At 41.4% G+C, this 18,290-nt stretch overlaps 1 protein-coding gene across 1 annotated transcript; it reads left to right on the top strand.

Moving 5' to 3' along the window:
• The first annotated feature begins 9,171 nt into the window (after positions 1–9,171).
• TMEM167B (transmembrane protein 167B) lies at positions 9,172–14,969 on the top strand. Its single transcript, XM_040232180.1, has 3 exons — positions 9,172–9,311; positions 11,448–11,579; positions 12,469–14,969. Exons 1-3 carry the CDS (start codon positions 9,302–9,304, stop codon positions 12,549–12,551), a joined length of 225 nt encoding a protein of 74 aa, XP_040088114.1. The 5' UTR covers positions 9,172–9,301; the 3' UTR covers positions 12,552–14,969.
• The last annotated feature ends 3,321 nt before the right edge of the window (positions 14,970–18,290 follow it).

Here is an 18,290-nt window from a genome sequence, read left to right as displayed (position 1 = left end):
AGAGGCTGCCTACTGCAGTTCAGTTCAGTCGCTCGGTCATGTCTGACTCTCTGCGACCCCATGAATCACAGCACGCTAGGCCTCCCTGTCCATCACCAACTCCCGGAGTTCACTCAAACTCACGTCCATCGAGTCGGTGATGCCATCCAGCCATCTGATCCTCTGTCGTCCCCTTCTCCTCCTGCCCCCAATCCCTCCCAGCATCAGGGTCTTTTCCAGTGAGTCACCTCTTCGCATGAGGTGGCCAAAGTACTGGAGCTTCAGCTTTAGCATCATTCCTTCCAAAGAACACCCAGGACTTATCTCCTTTACAATGGACTGGTTGGATCTCCTTGCCTACCACAGTAAGTTATATTAATTGTGAATTTCATTTAGAATAATAAAGGAGACATTCTGTTTTTTGTTTAAGGAGGATTGTTGGGTCTGAAAAGGTTGAGAACTGGTATGTGAGGTATTGATGAAACACTGGCCTTGTCCAGGGAATCACGTATAAAATATCCACAGTGTTCACTATGAGGGAAATGGATAGGTAAAATGTGCTGGGTGTGCACCAAGGCATACTATGCAACAATCAGAAGCTATAGACTAGCAACATAAATAGAGCTTAGAAATATACTGCTAAATTCAAAACATAAGAAATACAATAAGAGTATAACAAAAGACCAAACACACACATACATACACAAAATACATATTTTTATAGGATCATATAAAAAAAGCATAGACATTAAATACATTAGAAAGGTTGTGTTAGAGGAAACACACTGACGGAAACCACCCACCCTGGCTAGGCACCCTAGTAACCATCTGCATGAGTTGTCTTACGACAGGAGGTCCTGCCAAGGAACACGGAACTAATAAGCCATCACCAACCGGAAGAGTTCGGGAAAGGTCAAAAGGAGACACCACATGTGCAACCACTTCCCAGAATCCTTCCTACTGGCATCTATCTTGGCTGAGTAATGTGTGCACCACCAGGAAGGACTCTGAGTCAGAATGATTGGCAAAAGACAACCCGGAAATTAATCCCATCAATATAAAACCCTAGACTGAACCACAGTCTGAACCACAGTGGCAGAGCAGTTCTCCTGGGTTCCCTTACCTTACTGCTCTCTGCCTGGGCACCCTTTCCCAATAAAGGGTTTGTCTTGCTTTGTCAGCACATGTCTCCTCAGACAATTCATTTCCAAGTGTTAGACTAGAGCCCAGTTTCGGGCCCTGGAAGGGGACCCCCTTCCTGCAACAGTTTCAGGGGAGGAGAAATGAGAATAGGGATAAAGAGAATACATAAGACACATGACAAGTGAAGGACTTTTGGGCAGAGTCAATTACAATACTATGTCATCAACAGTGCAGTGTGAATAAGCCAGCATTCTGAGCCTGAGATCCAAAACGTAAAGGGGAAAAATTCAGTGTTGTGAATAGAGCAGAAATAAAGCCCAGACTTCCATATGACCCTGCAATCCCACTCCTGGGCATACATCTGGAGGAAAATATGATCCAAAAGGATACATTCAGCCCAGTGTTCATTGCAGCACTGCTTACAATAGCTAAGGCATGGAAGCAACCTAAATGTCCATCAACAGAAAAATGGATAAAGATATGGTACATATACACAACAGAATATTACTCAGCCATTAAAAAGAATGAAATAATGCCATTTACAGCAACATGGATGGACCTAGAATGTTATCCTGAGTGAAATAAGTCAGACAGAGGAGAAATATCCTTTTACATCCCTTATATGTGGAATCTAAAAAGAAATGATACAAATGAACTTACAAAACAGAGACTCACAAACTTAGAATTTATGGTTGCTGGGGAGAAGGGATAGTTAGGGACTCTGGGAAGGTCACGTACACACTGCTATATTTAAAATGGGTAACCAACAAGGACCTACAGCACATGGAACTCTGTTCACTGTTATATGCCAGCCTGGATGCGAGGGCATTTGGAGGATACATGTATATGTATGGCTGAGTCCCTTTCACTGTTCACCTGCAACTACCACAACGTTGTTAATCGGCTACACCCCAATACAAAACAAAAAGTTTAAAGTGTGAAAAATAAATAAATTTTAAAAAGAAAAAAAGCCCAGAGAGTGAAAAGGCAAGGTGTGCTTCTACAAGATGTTTCAGGTGGTTTGCCAGAGTCAAGATTGTTGGGTGGAGAAGCAGAAAATGAGGCTGGAAGGAAACTGGAGTGTGAGTTTGTGAGTGGCCTTGAATGTTCTCTTCAGAGACTGAACTTCATTCAAAGTGCAGAGTCCCTGAGAGACTGTTAAGCAGAAGAGTCACATGACCCATCTTTAAAAAAGAAATCATGTTAGCAGGGAGACCACCTAGGATGAGAGCTGATTAGAACCTGAATTAAGATGGAGGAATTTTAGGAATAGAATTCATAGTACTTTGCACCTGAATCAATCTGAGAGCTACTGAGAGAGGTTTATATCCAGACGGAACACTATTAATATGAATTGGAAAGTAAAATGGAAAAGCAACTGGGGAGGGGAGGAAATGAATTCACTCTGAACTTAAGAGTCCAGAGGTGTCCTGTAGGCAAATGGAGGTGCAGGTCTGGAAATCCACAGAGAAATCACGACTAAGAAAATGGCATGGGGGACATCAACACAGCAGTGATAGTTAGACACTGTACAGAAACAAAAGTGAGAGAAGGGAGGCATGGGGTAGGTCCTCAGAAACAGACTTCAAGGGACAAAGAGAAAAGAAACGGTCTACCAGGCAACAAAAGATAAAAGAAAAATAAAGATGAAGAATATGCAGCTGACCCTTGAACAACATAGGTTTGAACTGTGTGGGTCTACTTATATGTGGATTTTTCTCAATAAATACCTGCTGCAATGTTATTTTTCAGCGTTACCTTCACAAACTCTATAATCCAGTTCCACAAGGTCACTGTCAGTTATTCATGCAACAAATATTTACCAAGTGATGAACAGCACTTTAATGGGACTGTGGCAAAAACGATAATACAAATACCACAGTTCCGAGTTCATGAACCTTACAGTATAGGAGGGAGACATGAACAAAATAGGTACTGTATGCTTTAGAAACTTATCATGGGGAAAAGGGACCCAAGAAGGTCAGCAAAGCCTCCCTTGTGCAAATAATGTTTGAGCTGAGACCTGAGAGATGTTTGGAGTTAGGCAGCAAAAGAGGAAGGGAAAAGGGTGCTGTGCCCCAAACTTGGCCCATCTTCAAAGCTCCGCTTACACTACTTTCCCACTAGGCCACCTTTCTTTTCTATTGAAATGCTACGTGCCTTTCAAGTCCAGCTAAATTGTCTGTTCCTCCCTCAAGCCTTTTGAGCTCTCCAGCTGAAAGCACTTCCTTACACTCCCACAGCACTTTTCATTTTCCTTCAATACTTCTTTCTACTGTATTTTCTGATTACTTATACACACAGCTTGTCTCATACACTAAATCTTAAAACTTATTAAAAGCAGAGTCTGTTTCTTAATCACCTTTGAGCTCCCAAAGGCTCTCACATTCCTTAGACTTAGAAGCTCCAGAACAAATATTTGAAGCATAAATTAATGCCTGTTTGACATCCCTTTTCAAATACGTTGTGATTCAAATGAAGCTATTGTTACAAGCTATGCCTTTGGGACTGGACTTACTCTTTGGTTAAACCAGAATGCCACAGTCATGGTCCGCATGACTGATTAGTGTTCACCACAGGCACTGCAACAGTCTTAACAAATGGGCCACTGTTCTCGACTGACAGGTCTTTGGCAACAACTGCCTGTCCTCCAGTGCAGGCTGACATGAACTGACGGAGGACTGTCTGAATTGAGTCCCCAGGCAGTGGGGCTCTATTTATTCCTTGCACTTGAGCTGCAAGAGCCAGTGACCTAGACTTCAGCATGAGACTTTAGGACTTTTCAGGACAACAGAAACACTAACGCTTGGAACATGATCGTTACAGATCTGAATCAGTGGACAGCATCCTAATGTGAGTCAGTGTGATAACAAGGGGAAGGGAGCTTTGAAGTCAGACAGACTAGTTCTGTGACCTCACTCATGTGCCTTCTTTGAGCCTCAGATTTCTCACTGAATAACTATTCTGCAAAGCAGTTGTGAAGATCAAAGATAATGTCTTTTCATGCACAATGTCTGTGCCCTACTAAAATGTGTTTATTCATCTATCTTCCCAAATATATTTTGTTTCCTGAGGGCAAAGACCCATTTTTTTTTTGTCTCTATTCTTGCAAAATTTAGCAAAGTGCCCAACACAGAGTAGACAAGCATAATTATTTTTTAAACCAAAGAACAACAGTAATACCTAACACTTATGGAGAACATATTTCAGGCCACGTATTTGTTGTAAACAGTAGTTTGTTTAATCCTTCAATAACCCTAGAAAGGAGCAATCATTATAACCCAATCTTACAGAGAGAAAGCAGAATATAATTTTAAAAAATATAAAATTCTTGGTATAACTAATTTTGAAATAAAAATCTGGTGAGGCTCATTTTATTCAATAAAAAAGGTAGAACACTTTTTTGAGTATGGAAAAGAAAAAATATGCTGGAGGGAGAAGGAAGGAAGGAAATAAATGTAAGAGTGGGAACAAAGGGTAGGAAAGAAAAACAGAGACACGTGGGAAAAAAAGACACAGTAAGATGCTGTGGAATATCATTGTCCTTTGAAATAAGTAAACAACTAATTATCCTTCCTAGTTCTTAAACTATGATTTCTTTATCCTAAAACTTTGTTCTTAAACTCTGAGAGTGACTGGGAAAAAAAGACATCTTTCAGAGTTGGGGTGGTGTTCCATCTAGTGAAAAATGAGATGAAGTTACCTCCAAAAGAGTAGATATCATGAGCGAAAATATGACAGCAAAGAGTACATCTGAAGAACACAAAACAAGTCTTTTCACAGCTGCAGCTTGAAGTCCGAGTACAGGAAGGCCTTGAATAGCAGGGTAAGGAATTAGATACATATTCAGGAGGCAGAGGCTGCTGTTCAAGGAAACCAGTCATGGTTTGAAGCAAAATTTTCTAGTTCTGAGTTCAGAAGACCAGAATTATTGTTCAAATCTGATACTGAGCAGTCCTTACCCTAAGCCTGAGATTATCTCTAAAATAGGGGTGATAACAGTTGTGAGGATTAAATATTATGACAAGGTGTGTTTGCTTCAAAAAGGTCAAAAATGTTATACAAATGTAAGTTTTCACTGTTATGAGGATTTAATTGATGCTTAAAGACTGAAATGATAACATCCACTATAGCGAAGGATGTAAAATTGAAAAGTGGGCAGTCGGAACAACATTTTGGCGGGGGGAGGAGTTAACTGATTTAAGGATAATTTACAAATTCTAAAGTCAGTACGGAGAAGGCAATGGCAACCCACTCCAGTGTTCTTGCCTGGAGAATCCTAGGGATGGGGGAACCTGGTGGGCTGCCGTCTATGGGGTCGCACAGAGTTGGACACGACTGAAGTGACTTAGCAGTAGCAGCAGCAGCTTTTGTTCTATCTTGTACAGAAAACAGTAATAGCATCATTGAATATGTTTTCTTCAGAACCATATAAATATGTCTGTAACATTAATACTTCCTTTTAAGACAAATATAAATTCAAAAGAGATTTTATTTAGAGAAACTGTTCTAATTAAAATTGTTTTCCTTCACGCTAAGTTTATATTTAGATTCATAATTGTTGAGAGAAAAGAATTCACTGTAAAATAATGCCAACCTATATAATACTGTAATAAATTATTTTGTACTTAAAAAAAAAATAAAGTCAGTGATTAGGGAAAAAGGAATATCAATCATAGAAACAGGAAAGTCAGAATGGGGCAAGTTTGACTTTCAACATTTCAGATGTCAGAAGAAAATCTGCTAGAAATGTGGGACTGGAACTTGGATAGGACATCAACTTAAGACCTCTATACCGGGAATTCCCTGGCAGTGCAGTGGTTTAGGAGTCCACGCTTTCATTGCAGAGAGCCCAGTTGTGCCAAGTGACAAACAAACAAAAATGAAACACAAAACAAAACTCTACATAGAGGTGATAGTTGAAGCCATGGAACAGAATAGTTCACCAAGTAAGAATTAATAGTGAGAAAAACAGGGTGTGAGTATCTTAGGAACATCTATATTTACATGGAAAAAAGAATCTGGGTAAAGAGAAGACTCTTGAGAGTCCCTTGGACTGCAAGGAGATTCAACTAGTCCATCCTAAAGGAGATCAGTCCTGGGTGTTCATTGGAAGGACTGCTGTTGAAGCTGAAACTCCAATACTTTGGCCACCTGATGCGAATAACTGACTCATCTGAAAAGACCCTGGTGCTAGGAAAGGTTGAGGGCAGGAGGAGAAGGGGACGACAGAGGATAAGATGGTTGGATGGCATCATTGACTCAATGGACATGGGTTTGGGTGGACTCTGGGAGTTGGTGTTGGACAGGGAGGCCTGGCGTGCTGCAGCTCATGGGGTTGCAAAGAGTCGGACACGACTGAGCGACTGAACTGAACTGAACTGAACTGAAAGAGAACAATGAAGTTGCAGGTCAAGAATAGCACAATTCCATAGTATGTAACAAAGGAGAATTTCTCAAGATGAAGATGAACTATATGGTTCAGTCTAAGTGGGTGAACATGAATTTGTTTAGAATATAGAATAGTTTGGGGCTTCTGAGAGAGATGGGAATACCAGACCACCTGACCTGCCTCTTGAGAAATCTGTATGCAGGTCAGGAAGCAACAGTTAGAACTGGACATGGAACAACAGACTGGTTCCAAATAGGAAAAGGAGTGCGTCAAGGCTGTATATTGTCATCTTGCTTATTTAACTTTTATGCAGAGTACATCATGAGAAACGCTGGGCTGGAAGAAGCACAAGCTGGAATCAAGATTGCCGGGAGAAATATCAATAACCTCAGATATGCAGATGACACCATCCTTATGGCAGAAAGTGAAGAGGAACTAAAAAGCCTCTTGATGAAAGTGAAAGAGGAGAGTGAAAAAGTTGGCTTAAAGCTCAACATTCAGAAAACCAAGATCATGGCATCCGGTCCCATCACTTCATGGGAAATAGATGGGGAAACAGTGGAAACAGTGTCAGAGTTTATTTTGGGGGGCTCCAAAATCACTGCAGATGGTGAATGCAGCCATGAAATTAAAAGATGCTTACTCCTTGGAAGGAAAGTTACGACCAGCCTAGACAGCATATTCAAAAGCAGAGATATTACTTTGCCAACAAAGGTCCATCTAGTCAAGGCTATGGTTTTTCCAGTAGTCATGTATGGATGTGAGAGTTGGACTGTGAAGAAAGCTGAGCGCCGAAGAATTGATGCTTTTGAACTGTGGTGTTGGAGAAGACTCTTGAGAGTCCCTTGGACTGCAAGGAGATCCAACCAGTCCATTCTGAAGGAGATCAGCCCTGGGATTTCTTTGGAAGGAATGATGCTGAAGCTGAAACTCCAGTACTTTGGCCACCTCATGCAAAGAGTTGATTCATCGGAAAAGACTGATGCTGGGAGGGATTGAGGGCAGGAGGAGAAGGGGACGACAGAGGATCAGATGGCTGGATGGCATCACTGACTCGATGGACATGAGTCTGAGTGAACTCCGGGAGTGAGTGATGGACAGGGAGGCCTGGCATGCTGCGATTCATGGGGTCACAAAGAGTCGGACACAACTGAGTGACTGAACTGAACGGAACTTGGTGTAGGGAACTAACAGTTCGTGGCCAGTGATGATAGTGCTGATACTGTTTTAGATAACTGTTGATGAAAAGTTCAAAGGCCAAGACAATTAGGGACTTTTCGTTTTGTATTGCTTTCGAGTATTCCTTAGCAGTTCTTTGGGGCTGGGGGATTTGTCTGAGTGTATGGGCACAAAATCATTTGCTTTGTCTTATTTGTTCTGTATGTCGTCTTCATTTTTTGTTCCTTTGTTTCTGCATTTAAGCACATTTTCACAAGAAGTCTGTCCTCCAACAGGCCTTTTTTGACTTGCCCCTCTACTCCAGCTCCTAGGAGGCTTTGGTAGCTTTTCTTCGGGGTAACCAAGCAGGTCGCAGCCAGCAGATGGCACTGCAGCAAGAGGGGCAGAGGGTCTCTTTAGGACTTTGACAACCGCGGACCAGCTGTAACCTTACAATTTCAACCTCGAATGATTCAGTCGCACTTTCGCCCTGACTCTAATAAAGAAGATCGAGTTGTGTGGAATTAAGGATCTCAATGCAGAAAACGGGATCTGTAGCTTTGTCTCCTCCGTTCTGCGCCACCGTTAAACAGAAAGTATTTTTCGTCAAGTTGTGAAAGTGTGAGAAAGGCTGCCCCAATATCGCCGTTTCCTGGCTAAAGTGGCCGAGGTGGCCCCACTTTATCTAAATACGGGAGATAACCGAGACCATCCTGATAGTTTAAAGAAAAATTCATACAAATCGGCAATTATCAAAATGTTTCCCGACAACGTGGAGCTTTAGCACATGAAATACGCAACTTGTTTTTGTTATAAGGTTCCTAATTTCATTTCAAAGTTCAGATGCAGCCTCATTATCCAGATTTCCATACGGAGTAAGAACGATCCGCGCAGCAAGCGCAGTCCCAGAGGCTGCAGGCGTCGCCTCAGGACCGCAGTTGTCTGCGTTCTCTTACGTGGAAGCTTGAGAGACTTCTCCATTGCAGGTGAGCTGCTGCGCACACACAACCAGAGCAGCTGCCACAGCGCAAAATAAAGTGCAAAACTGCAAGCCTTTACCTTTTCCGGCTCAGACGGTAAAGCGTCTGCCTACAATGCAAGAGACCCGGGTTCGATCCCTGGGTCGGGAGGATCCCCTGGAGAAGGAAATGGCAACCCACTTCAGTACTCTCGCCTGGAAAATCCCATGGACGGAGGAGCCTGGTAGGCTACAGTCCATAGGGTCGCAAAGAGTCGGACACGACTGAGCGACTTCAGTTTCTTTCACTTTACCTTTTCAAACACAACGACGGGAAGAGGTCAGATTAGCCCCAGCACTAAATCTGCAAGGGCACCCAGAAGATATTGTTTACCATGGCCACGAAGGACGCCTTCTGGACAGCTTTCTTCTCACCCACACCTTTTCTTGCGAGCTCCACCCACGCAGGTTCCCCTAGCTCTGCAATCTTCTAGCCACGCCTGATTGCGTTTGGCGCTCGTCTCCCTTCCCTTGCGCCTGCGTACTACGGCGGCTGCCCGTCGCCGCGGCCCGGATCGGGAAGTGTCAAGTGGGAGCTGGGTTCCCCTGGTCTTCGCCACTACCGCCACTGACTCCCCCGGACTCCCTATCCAGGACTGGGCCCAGCCGCCATGACCAACGGTGAGAACCAATGCCCAGAGCAAAGGATGGAAGTCCAGTACACTAGGGAAAACGTGGCGGGCGGAGCCGGGATTGACGTGGCCGTTCTCCCCGCCCCCTCCCATCGGAGTCCTCCCTTTGGCCTCTCCGTGTCCCTAACTCTTGTCTCCTATGCTACTCCGCGGGTTCCCCCGTCGCGTGCCCATCTAGAACCCCCAGTGCCTCTTGTTGCCCACACCCCGAGTCCTTGGTCCCTAGCCTGTGTTTTCCCTTCTCTCTCCTAGAAGTTCGTTTTGGCCCTTACAGGCCATTTCGCGAGGCCAGTCCTGGTTGAGCTATTGCTGTGAAGTGAAAGTCGCTCAGTCGTGTCCGACTCTTTGCAACCCCATGGAATATACAGTCCATGGAATTCTCCAGGCCAGAATACTGGAGTGGGTAGTCTTTCCCTTCTCCAGGGGATCTTCCCAAGCCAGGGATTGAACCCAGGTCTCCCATATTGCGGGCGGAGTCTTTACTGTCTGAGCCACCAGGGAAGCCCGAGCTGTTGCTGTAGCACTAGGAAAATGAGAGCATCCTCCTCACAGCCCTCTGTTTTCTCATACTTTCGGATAGTAGGCATCTTGGGAGGACCAAGAAATCACAGAGGGTTTTTAAGGCCCACATTTTTGGGGGGTGAACGTGAATCCTAAAAAAAAAATAAGTTCTTATTTTGTTAAAATGCCAGAAAGCTTTCTTTTGATTCTAAAGTCTTGCCTGGGCGATCCCATCTGGAGATCGTAGCGAAAGTTGCAAGGGTTGGTTACTGCCTCTTCTAAAGTTGTGGCAGTTGCCACCCTGTTTATCTGACCTAATTTTGCAGGCCTCTTCAAACACGATTATATAGACACGATTTCCACATTCCAGCGAAGGACAGGAAACGAGGCCTTTGTGTTCTTTAGAGTCCATCTTACTGGAAAAAAGATGACAAGGCCTCTTAGACAGTATGATTAGAGGGGCATAGGAGAGTATTTCTCAAAAAGTACTTGTCCATAAGCCTGATACTGAAGATTCAATTTTCACCTCCTGACTTTTGGCTTTGCAAAAACTTACAGGAGGAGATGATTAGCAGGTAAAGGTATTGTTCATCCTAAAAACTTGGTATATGTATTAATTTACTGGACCATTGCTGTGTGACATCTAGCTGTGAGATAGTTTTACTGGAGGGAGAGGGGGAGATAGAGTGGTCCAGAACTGGGAGATGCTAGTTGTGTCAAATATTCTTTTGAAGTTTTCTGGGCAGTCAGAGGTCTAAGGTTACTAGACACAGTACAGGAAGGGTCATCACTTAGAGAAAAAAGTCATCTGAACTGAGAAAGAAGGAAGCAATTGAACACATAGTAATTAATGAATAAATTTTAGTCACCCTTCCCCCTTTTGTGGTCTGATTGTTTTTTTTTTCCCACTTAGATGATTCATTGTGCTTACCAGACATAGCTCAGTTTACATATGTAAGAACTAGAAGTATGTGTTCAAAGCTTTTTTCTCACACTTGTTCCACCACGATGAAGCCTCACATTTTTTTTTTTTTTTGGCTTGTTTGTTCTCAAGAATCTGTTACTCTGGCAAAAATTTGGTTTGTAAGTAGAGTATGATGCATGAAGTATAAGATAAAAGACAGGAAAATTGTAGTCTTATGATTTCTAACTCTTGCAGTTTCCATTAAGCTTTTGCTTTATCATATTCTTTATCCACAGATGAAGCTCTGAAAGACTTGGCTAAATATCTAGCTCTTCTTTATCACATGAGTGATTTATAGTAAGAACACATTTCAATCTCTCAGCTCAGGCACCAAGGATTCTTATACTTCTCTCAACATGTTGCCCACACTGGCCATTCCTGGCAGGCTGATTCCACATTAACTGGCACACTCTTCTCAGAACTTGCAGTTCTTGAAAGGAGAGGGAAGAAGGCAGTGAGATCTTTGTAAGGGGCATGTCTCCATGATTTGAGGGGACGAAAAGGTAACCTTGTTAGTCCCAGGACCTTGGCTCCCTCTTGTCAGAGCTGGCACTGCAGCTGAGATCACCACCTTGGTATTATGTCACATTGTGTTCTCCAGTGGCATTGCTTGTCCCAAGCTGGATTAGCACCCACGGCTTTCTTCTCTTTCTGTAACAGTGTACTCCTTGGATGGGATTCTGGTGTTTGGTTTGCTATTTGTTTGCACCTGTGCCTACTTCAAGAAAGTACCTCGTCTCAAAACCTGGCTGCTCTCAGAAAAGAAGGGAGTTTGGGGTGTGTTTTACAAAGGTAAGATCATATCTGTTCAGGGAGAGGAGGTTGCCATCTCTGGACAGTGAGGTGCTGCAAAGTGAAGGTGGGACAGGCTGGGATTGTATTTGGTTCAACTTTTACATAATTGTTTGTTTTAGCTACAAAGTAATTTTAATATTCTCCGTGGCATAAAAGTGTGTAATTTAAACAATTTTAGACTAGACTGGAATTGTTGGGAGTAATATTTTCCCAGTGAAAAGTTTTGTTTTTTTTTCCCCCCGAATTTCTGGAAGAATATATTGGAGATTTTTTTTTTTAAGTATTGATTTTATTAACTCAGATCCTTTTTTACTTTTTATTTTGGGCACCTTCATCTGGAATCTTATTTACCTAAATCTTTTTTCAAAATAGGGCAAAATTTAAACTAATGATATATTCACATAAAACCTAGGGCTTAAGGGTAGTACTTATTTATTTAAAAAAATATTTTTATTTACTTATTAATTTGCTGAGTCAAGTCCTGGTTGTGTCATGTGAGTTGCAGCTCATAGACTCTCCAGTTCGATTAATTTGCTGAGTCGAGTTTTAGTGATGTCATGAGAGTTGCAGCACACAGACTCTCCAGTTGTGGCACACGGGCTCAGTAGTTTTGGTACATTTAGTTGCCCCACAGCATGTGGGATTTTAATTCCTCCACCAGGGATCGAACCAGAGTCCCCTGCATTGCAAGGCAGATTCTTAACCACTAGACCACCAGGGAAGTTCCTGAGTAGTATTTAAATACATTCCTGGATGGGTTGATTCTTGAGACCCTTAACAGGTCTCTTCATCTGTGACTAAAGATTTCAAAATATCACCTTGAAAGCGAGGACTTATATAAAGGGCAAGGTGTGATTCCTTTTCTCTTTTTACTATTTCCTGCTAGCTGCTGTAATTGGAACCAGGCTGCATGCTGCTGTGGCAGTCGCCTGCGTTGTGATGGCCTTCTACGTCCTGTTTATAAAATGAATTCTGAAGCATCCATTTCATCAACCGCCAGCCAAGGGGACGAAGGTGAAGAACCTGTCGGGAGCCTGGGCCCAGCATAGGAAAGCTCAGCTAAGATCATCGAAGTCCCCAGGATGACACCACAGCATCTGCCCCTACTTTCTGTGGGGAAAACTCCTCATGATCACAAACATTATTTATGCTTCAGGGGACCACAGAAAGCAAACTTCCTTTGACCTGCGTGTAAATCAGTCCTCAGCAGAGAGCATATAATGTCCAGATAAATTAGTCCCCTCGGTGATACGATTCCATACCTCCTGCTTAAAAACTGTTACCTATTTTGTTCTTCAGCCCCTCATCAGGATCTTTTCAAACTGAGGCTCATTAGGGGAGGATATAGGCTGTGTTCTAACTTCTTGGTAAGAGAGATAATTTTTAAGACTTGACTTTTATTTTTACTGTTTTATTTGGATGTGATAAATTGTAGGAGGGCTGGGAGGGTGGGGTTGGGAGGCTGAGTGGGAAATAGTAGTTAAACAATGCCAAGACATTTTTTGGCTTTGGAAATTTATCTTTCATATACCCACCTGGGAACTTAGGAGAGAGGCAAGATCCTCACTGCGAAAAGAAATGGTGAAAATAGCTCTGCTGTGTGCTGGTAGCTCAGGAGTTTTGCCAAAACAATCTGGGCATAGGTAAGATTTGGAAATTATCTGTCTGTGGTGAGACCTGAAAGGAGTGATTTAGACAAGAAACAATGTTCCATTCAGCAATATTCCCAAAAGGAAACTTCACCCCTTCAAATGGTATATGGAAACTGTTGCTATTTTCCTAAAACTTTTAAAATTTTTTCTAAATGACTGAGTGCTAAATACTGTTGCTCAGTTTTAAATGCCACCACCAAGGGAAAGAGAAACTATTGAAGAAATAATTATTTAATATATTTGCAGTTGGGGTAGAATAAATAAATACATCTAGTATATTAATTCATATACTAGTAAAGTCATCTAGAATTTATTGTGATGTTAGATGGAAGTTTTTTCATGTTACCCAAGATACAAACTTATTTTTTGTTTAAATCTGGGTTATTATGGCAGTTTTCAATTACTTGTGTTTTTTGGCTCATTTAAAATTTTGTTCATGTTGCAGTACTCTTTAGCTGTCTCTTAGAAATTATAAGAACATTAGAAATTTTAATGAGAAATTGATGGCACTCATGCATGTTTGTACAGTTCACACAATCCATGAATAAAATGAGAGTGTCTTCTAAAGTAAAGGAAAAGCCAGGTTTCCAATTGAGATTGACGGATGAACTTTTCCATGGAGTATGGGAACTCCTGAGCAAATAGTTTTAGATGATCTTACATTTGAAGGGAAGACTTCTCCATTCCCTCCTTCTTATATCTACAAAAGGATTAACTGTTGCGTTTATGAAGCCTAGAATTTCTCTTAAAAAAAAATTGGTCTAAAATTAAATTATTGTAAAGAGCAAGCATAGACATAGGTCTACCAGTTGAATTGCTCATTAAAGTAAAACTTGACTATGGACAAGTTGGCTGTGGTTGATCCCTTTGTGGTAGTAAATTGTCTTTTGTCTTATTCCAAAAGAACAAACGCTGCTAGGAAGTTTAGATTCTGAAACACTCAGTTTAGTGCTTTGAGAGTTCCTAGAAGTATTGAAAGTCATCAAGTAAACACTACATGTCAAATCATCTCAGTGTTGTGGCTGTTATCTCCAGAATTGGTCTACAGGGTAAATTTCAATGATTCCTATATTTTCATTGTCATTTCTGAGACTTTTTCACACGAGAAAAGAAAGCTAGTGGAACAGAAAGAAGAGTTACACCTTGTGGGTGTCAGTTTGGAACCTGTTGGCCAATAGGAATGTCACTCCCTGGAAATACAGGTTCAGCATGTTTTGCACTTGTTATTTTGTAGCTTTAATGACTTTTGTTTTCCTAATAGGGCTAATAACTTAGAGCTTCTTCATATTTTAAACTAGTTCCATTTCACAGTTCACATCAAATTTTACAGCTTCCTGGGTGGGTCATCTTGACCTAAACTCTTGAATTGTTATATTTTGAGATGTTTTCATACCAGAATATACCAAAAAGTACACGGAGTGAAGGTAATTTACAGCAAGAAACAAATACACAGCTTGTTTCATTTCTTTATATAAGCAGATAAGCAGAAACTTGTTTTATTCATTACTTTGATTGATGTATCATAAATTTTTGACTGAAAATTGTAGGAAGTTGTTCCTCTAAGAGAGTCTTCTAGGGGTGGAAGAATGGGGATAGCAGTATTGCCTCAGATTCAAACGGGCATCACCATAAATGTTGTATGCCAGGGTGGAATGAAGTCAGCTTTTTATAGTTGAAATAAAATTTTTTATTCATCATTGTCTGCAGAGTCCTTGAAAATAAAATTTTTCCCTACCGTTTTTGTCCATTTTTGTCACATGCATACTGAATTGTTGAACTTTGTTTAATACTCTCCTGGGTTCTGCCCATAGTATACCTTGTTAGTTTGCATTAGTGAATACTATCAGTCCTGTTAACCCCATGTGATGGTCACTGAATGTATGGTGTAGGTATGATATAGTTCAGAATCAGTGAAGGTATAGCTTTCTCCTTTGAGGACATGTGTGTGTACGTGCATATATATTTACATGTGTTCATATATACATATGTGTGTATATTTGTATACACATATATATGTGTATATAAATATACATGTGTGTATATAAATATAAGATGATACAACCTCAGGATCCCTGAGGTTATACACACATATGTGTGTATAATAATATAATATATATAATAATATATACACATGTGTGTATATTTGCTCAGTCATGTCCAACTTTGTGACTCCATGGACTATAGCCTGCCAGCCTCCTCTGTCCGTGGAATTTTCCAGGCAAGATTACTGGAGCAGGTTGCCATTTCCTACTCCAGGGGATCTTTCCATCTCAGGGATTGAACCTGAGTCTCTTGCTTTGAATTGGCAGGCAGATTCTTTACTACTGTGCCACCTGGGAAGCCTATAAATATATATATACACATGTGTGTATATATATACTATATATATGTTTATACCAGCTATATATTACATATATATATATATATAAGCAAATATAGTAATACATTTTGAGTGATATTAAGTAATGTAGATAACATTTCCCAATATATTTTACCTACTACCACTATTAAAATACAAGTGTCAACTGCCATTACCAGTCATTAAATTTCTTCTGTGAAATTAGGTTTTCAGGTTACCCAGCCACATACCTAGAAATTTTGGGGGCTTCTGACACATACAGTGGATACTTTTCCCCTATTTGTTTATTCCAAGTGCATGATGGGACTGTCACAAATGATAACTTCACAAAATTCTGATTTGTCTTCCCCCTTCACATACATGTCACTGAAAAAGGAGAAAGAAGTAACTGAGATATTATACTCTGATGTGAAAGGAACTAATTGTAATTTACATAATCATTCCTTTTTTTCATTGATGCTAGAGGATGAAAGATTTTAGTGGGTATGAAAGTAAGAAAAAGCAAGTGAAGGGTAGCAGAGGGCTTTGTGTGGACAGGGATATGCCTTCCTTCCTTTACTCATTAGATATTCTAACCACTTATTCCTTGAACTTAAGTCATCTATTCTCACCCTTTTAGTAAAATGATGTGTGCCTTCTCCCTTGGGAGGAGATCCTGGGAAAGCTGGTGTTGGAATGATCAGAACTCATTCACCTAGAAGGATCCTGAGGTCATATCATCTTATATCCAGAACTTGGATCAAAGAAAAACTATAGATATGGTTATAAATATGTCACACAAAGATTCAAAGGCAATTATAATTCAGCATTCTGGCAATTTGTCCTGCCTTAGCAGGGCTCAAAGGAGAAAAGGAAAGATATACCCATTTGAATGCAGAGTTCCAAAGGATAGCAAGGAGAGAGAAGAAAGCCTTCCTCAGCGATCAATGCAAAGAAATAGAGGAAAACAACAGAATGGGAAAGAACAGAGATCTCTTCAAGAAAATTAGAGATGCCAAGGGAACACTTCATGCAAAAATAGGCTCGATAAAGGACAGAAATGGTATGGACCTAACAGAAGCAGAAGATATTAAGAAGAGGTGGCAAGAATACACAGAAGAACTGTACAAAAAAGAGCTTCATGACCCAGATAATCACAATGGTGTGATCACTCACCTAGAGCCAGACATCCTGGAATGTGAAGTCAAGTGGGCCTTAGGAAGCATCACTATGAACAAAGCTAGTGGAGGTGATGGAATTCCAGTGGAGCTATCTCAAATCATGGAAGATGATGCTGTGAAAGTGCTGCACTCAATATGCCAGCAAATTTGGAAAACTCAGCAGTGGCCACAGGACTGGAAAAGGTCAGTTTTCATTCCAATCCCCCAAAAAGGCAAAGTCAAAGAATGCTCAAACTACCACACTATTGCACTCATCTCATATGCTATTAAAATAATGCTCGAAATTCTCCAAGCCAGGCTTCAGCAATATGTGAACCATGAACTTCCAGGTGTTCAAGCTGGTTTTAGAAAAGGCAGAGGAACCAGAGATCAAATTGCCAACATCCGCTGGATCATGGAAAAAGCAAGAGAGTGCCAGAAAAACATCTATTTCTGCTTTCTTGACTATGCCAAAGCCTTTGACTGTGTGGATCACAATAAACTGTGGAAAATTCTGAAAGAGATGGGAATACCAGACCACCTGACCTGCCTCTTGAGAAACCTGTATGCAGGTCAGGAAGCAACAGTTAGAACTGGACATGGAACAACAGACTGGTTCCAAATAGGAAAAGGAGTACATCAAGGCTGTATATTGTCATCCTGCTTATTTAACTTTTATGCAGAGTACATCATGAGAAACGCTGGACTGGAAGAAGCACAAGCTGGAATCAAGATTGCCGGATAAATATCACTAACCTCAGATATGCAGATGACCACCCTTATGGCAGAAAGTGAAGTGGAACTAAAAAGCCTCTTGATGAAAGTGAAAGAGGAGAGTGAAAAAGTTGGCTTAAAGCGCAACATTCAGAAAATGAAGATCATGGCATCTGGTCCCATCACTTCATGGGAAATAGATGAGGAAACAGTGGCTAACTTTGTTTTTGGGGGCTCCAAAATCACTGCAGATGGTGATTGCAGCCATGAAATTAGAAGATGCTTACTCCTTGGAAGGAAAGTTACGACCAGCCTAGATAGCATATTCAAAAGCAGAGACATTACTTTGCCAACAAAGGTCCATCTAGTCAAGGCTATGGTTTTTCCAGTAGTCATGTATGGATGTGAGAGTTGGACTGAGAAGAAAGCTGAGTGCCGAAGAATTGATGCTTTTGAACTGTGGTGTTGGAGAAGACTCTTGAGAGTCCCCTGGACTGCAAGGAGATCCAACCAGTCCACTCTAAAGGAGATCATTCCTGGGTGTACTTTGGAAGGACTGATGCTAAAGCTGAAACTCCAGTACTTTGGCCACCCCATGCAAAGAGTTGACTCATTGGAAAAGACTCTGATGCTGGGAGGGATTGGGGGCAAGAGGAGAAGAGGACAACAGAGGATGAGATGGCTGGATGGCATCACTGACTCAATGGACATGAGTGTGGGTGAACTCCGGGAGTTGGTGATGGACAGGGAGGCCTGGCATGCTGCAATTCATGGGGTCACAAAGAGTAGGACACAACTGAGTGAACTGAAGGGAACATTTCATGCAAAGATGGGCACAATAAAG

This window comes from Oryx dammah, unplaced genomic scaffold, assembly GCF_014754425.2.
Source record: "Oryx dammah isolate SB20612 unplaced genomic scaffold, SCBI_Odam_1.1 HiC_scaffold_28, whole genome shotgun sequence".
Classification (NCBI taxonomy): domain Eukaryota; kingdom Metazoa; phylum Chordata; class Mammalia; order Artiodactyla; family Bovidae; genus Oryx; species Oryx dammah.
Note: the sequence above shows the minus strand (reverse complement) of the source record. Positions and strands in the feature narration are given on the sequence as shown.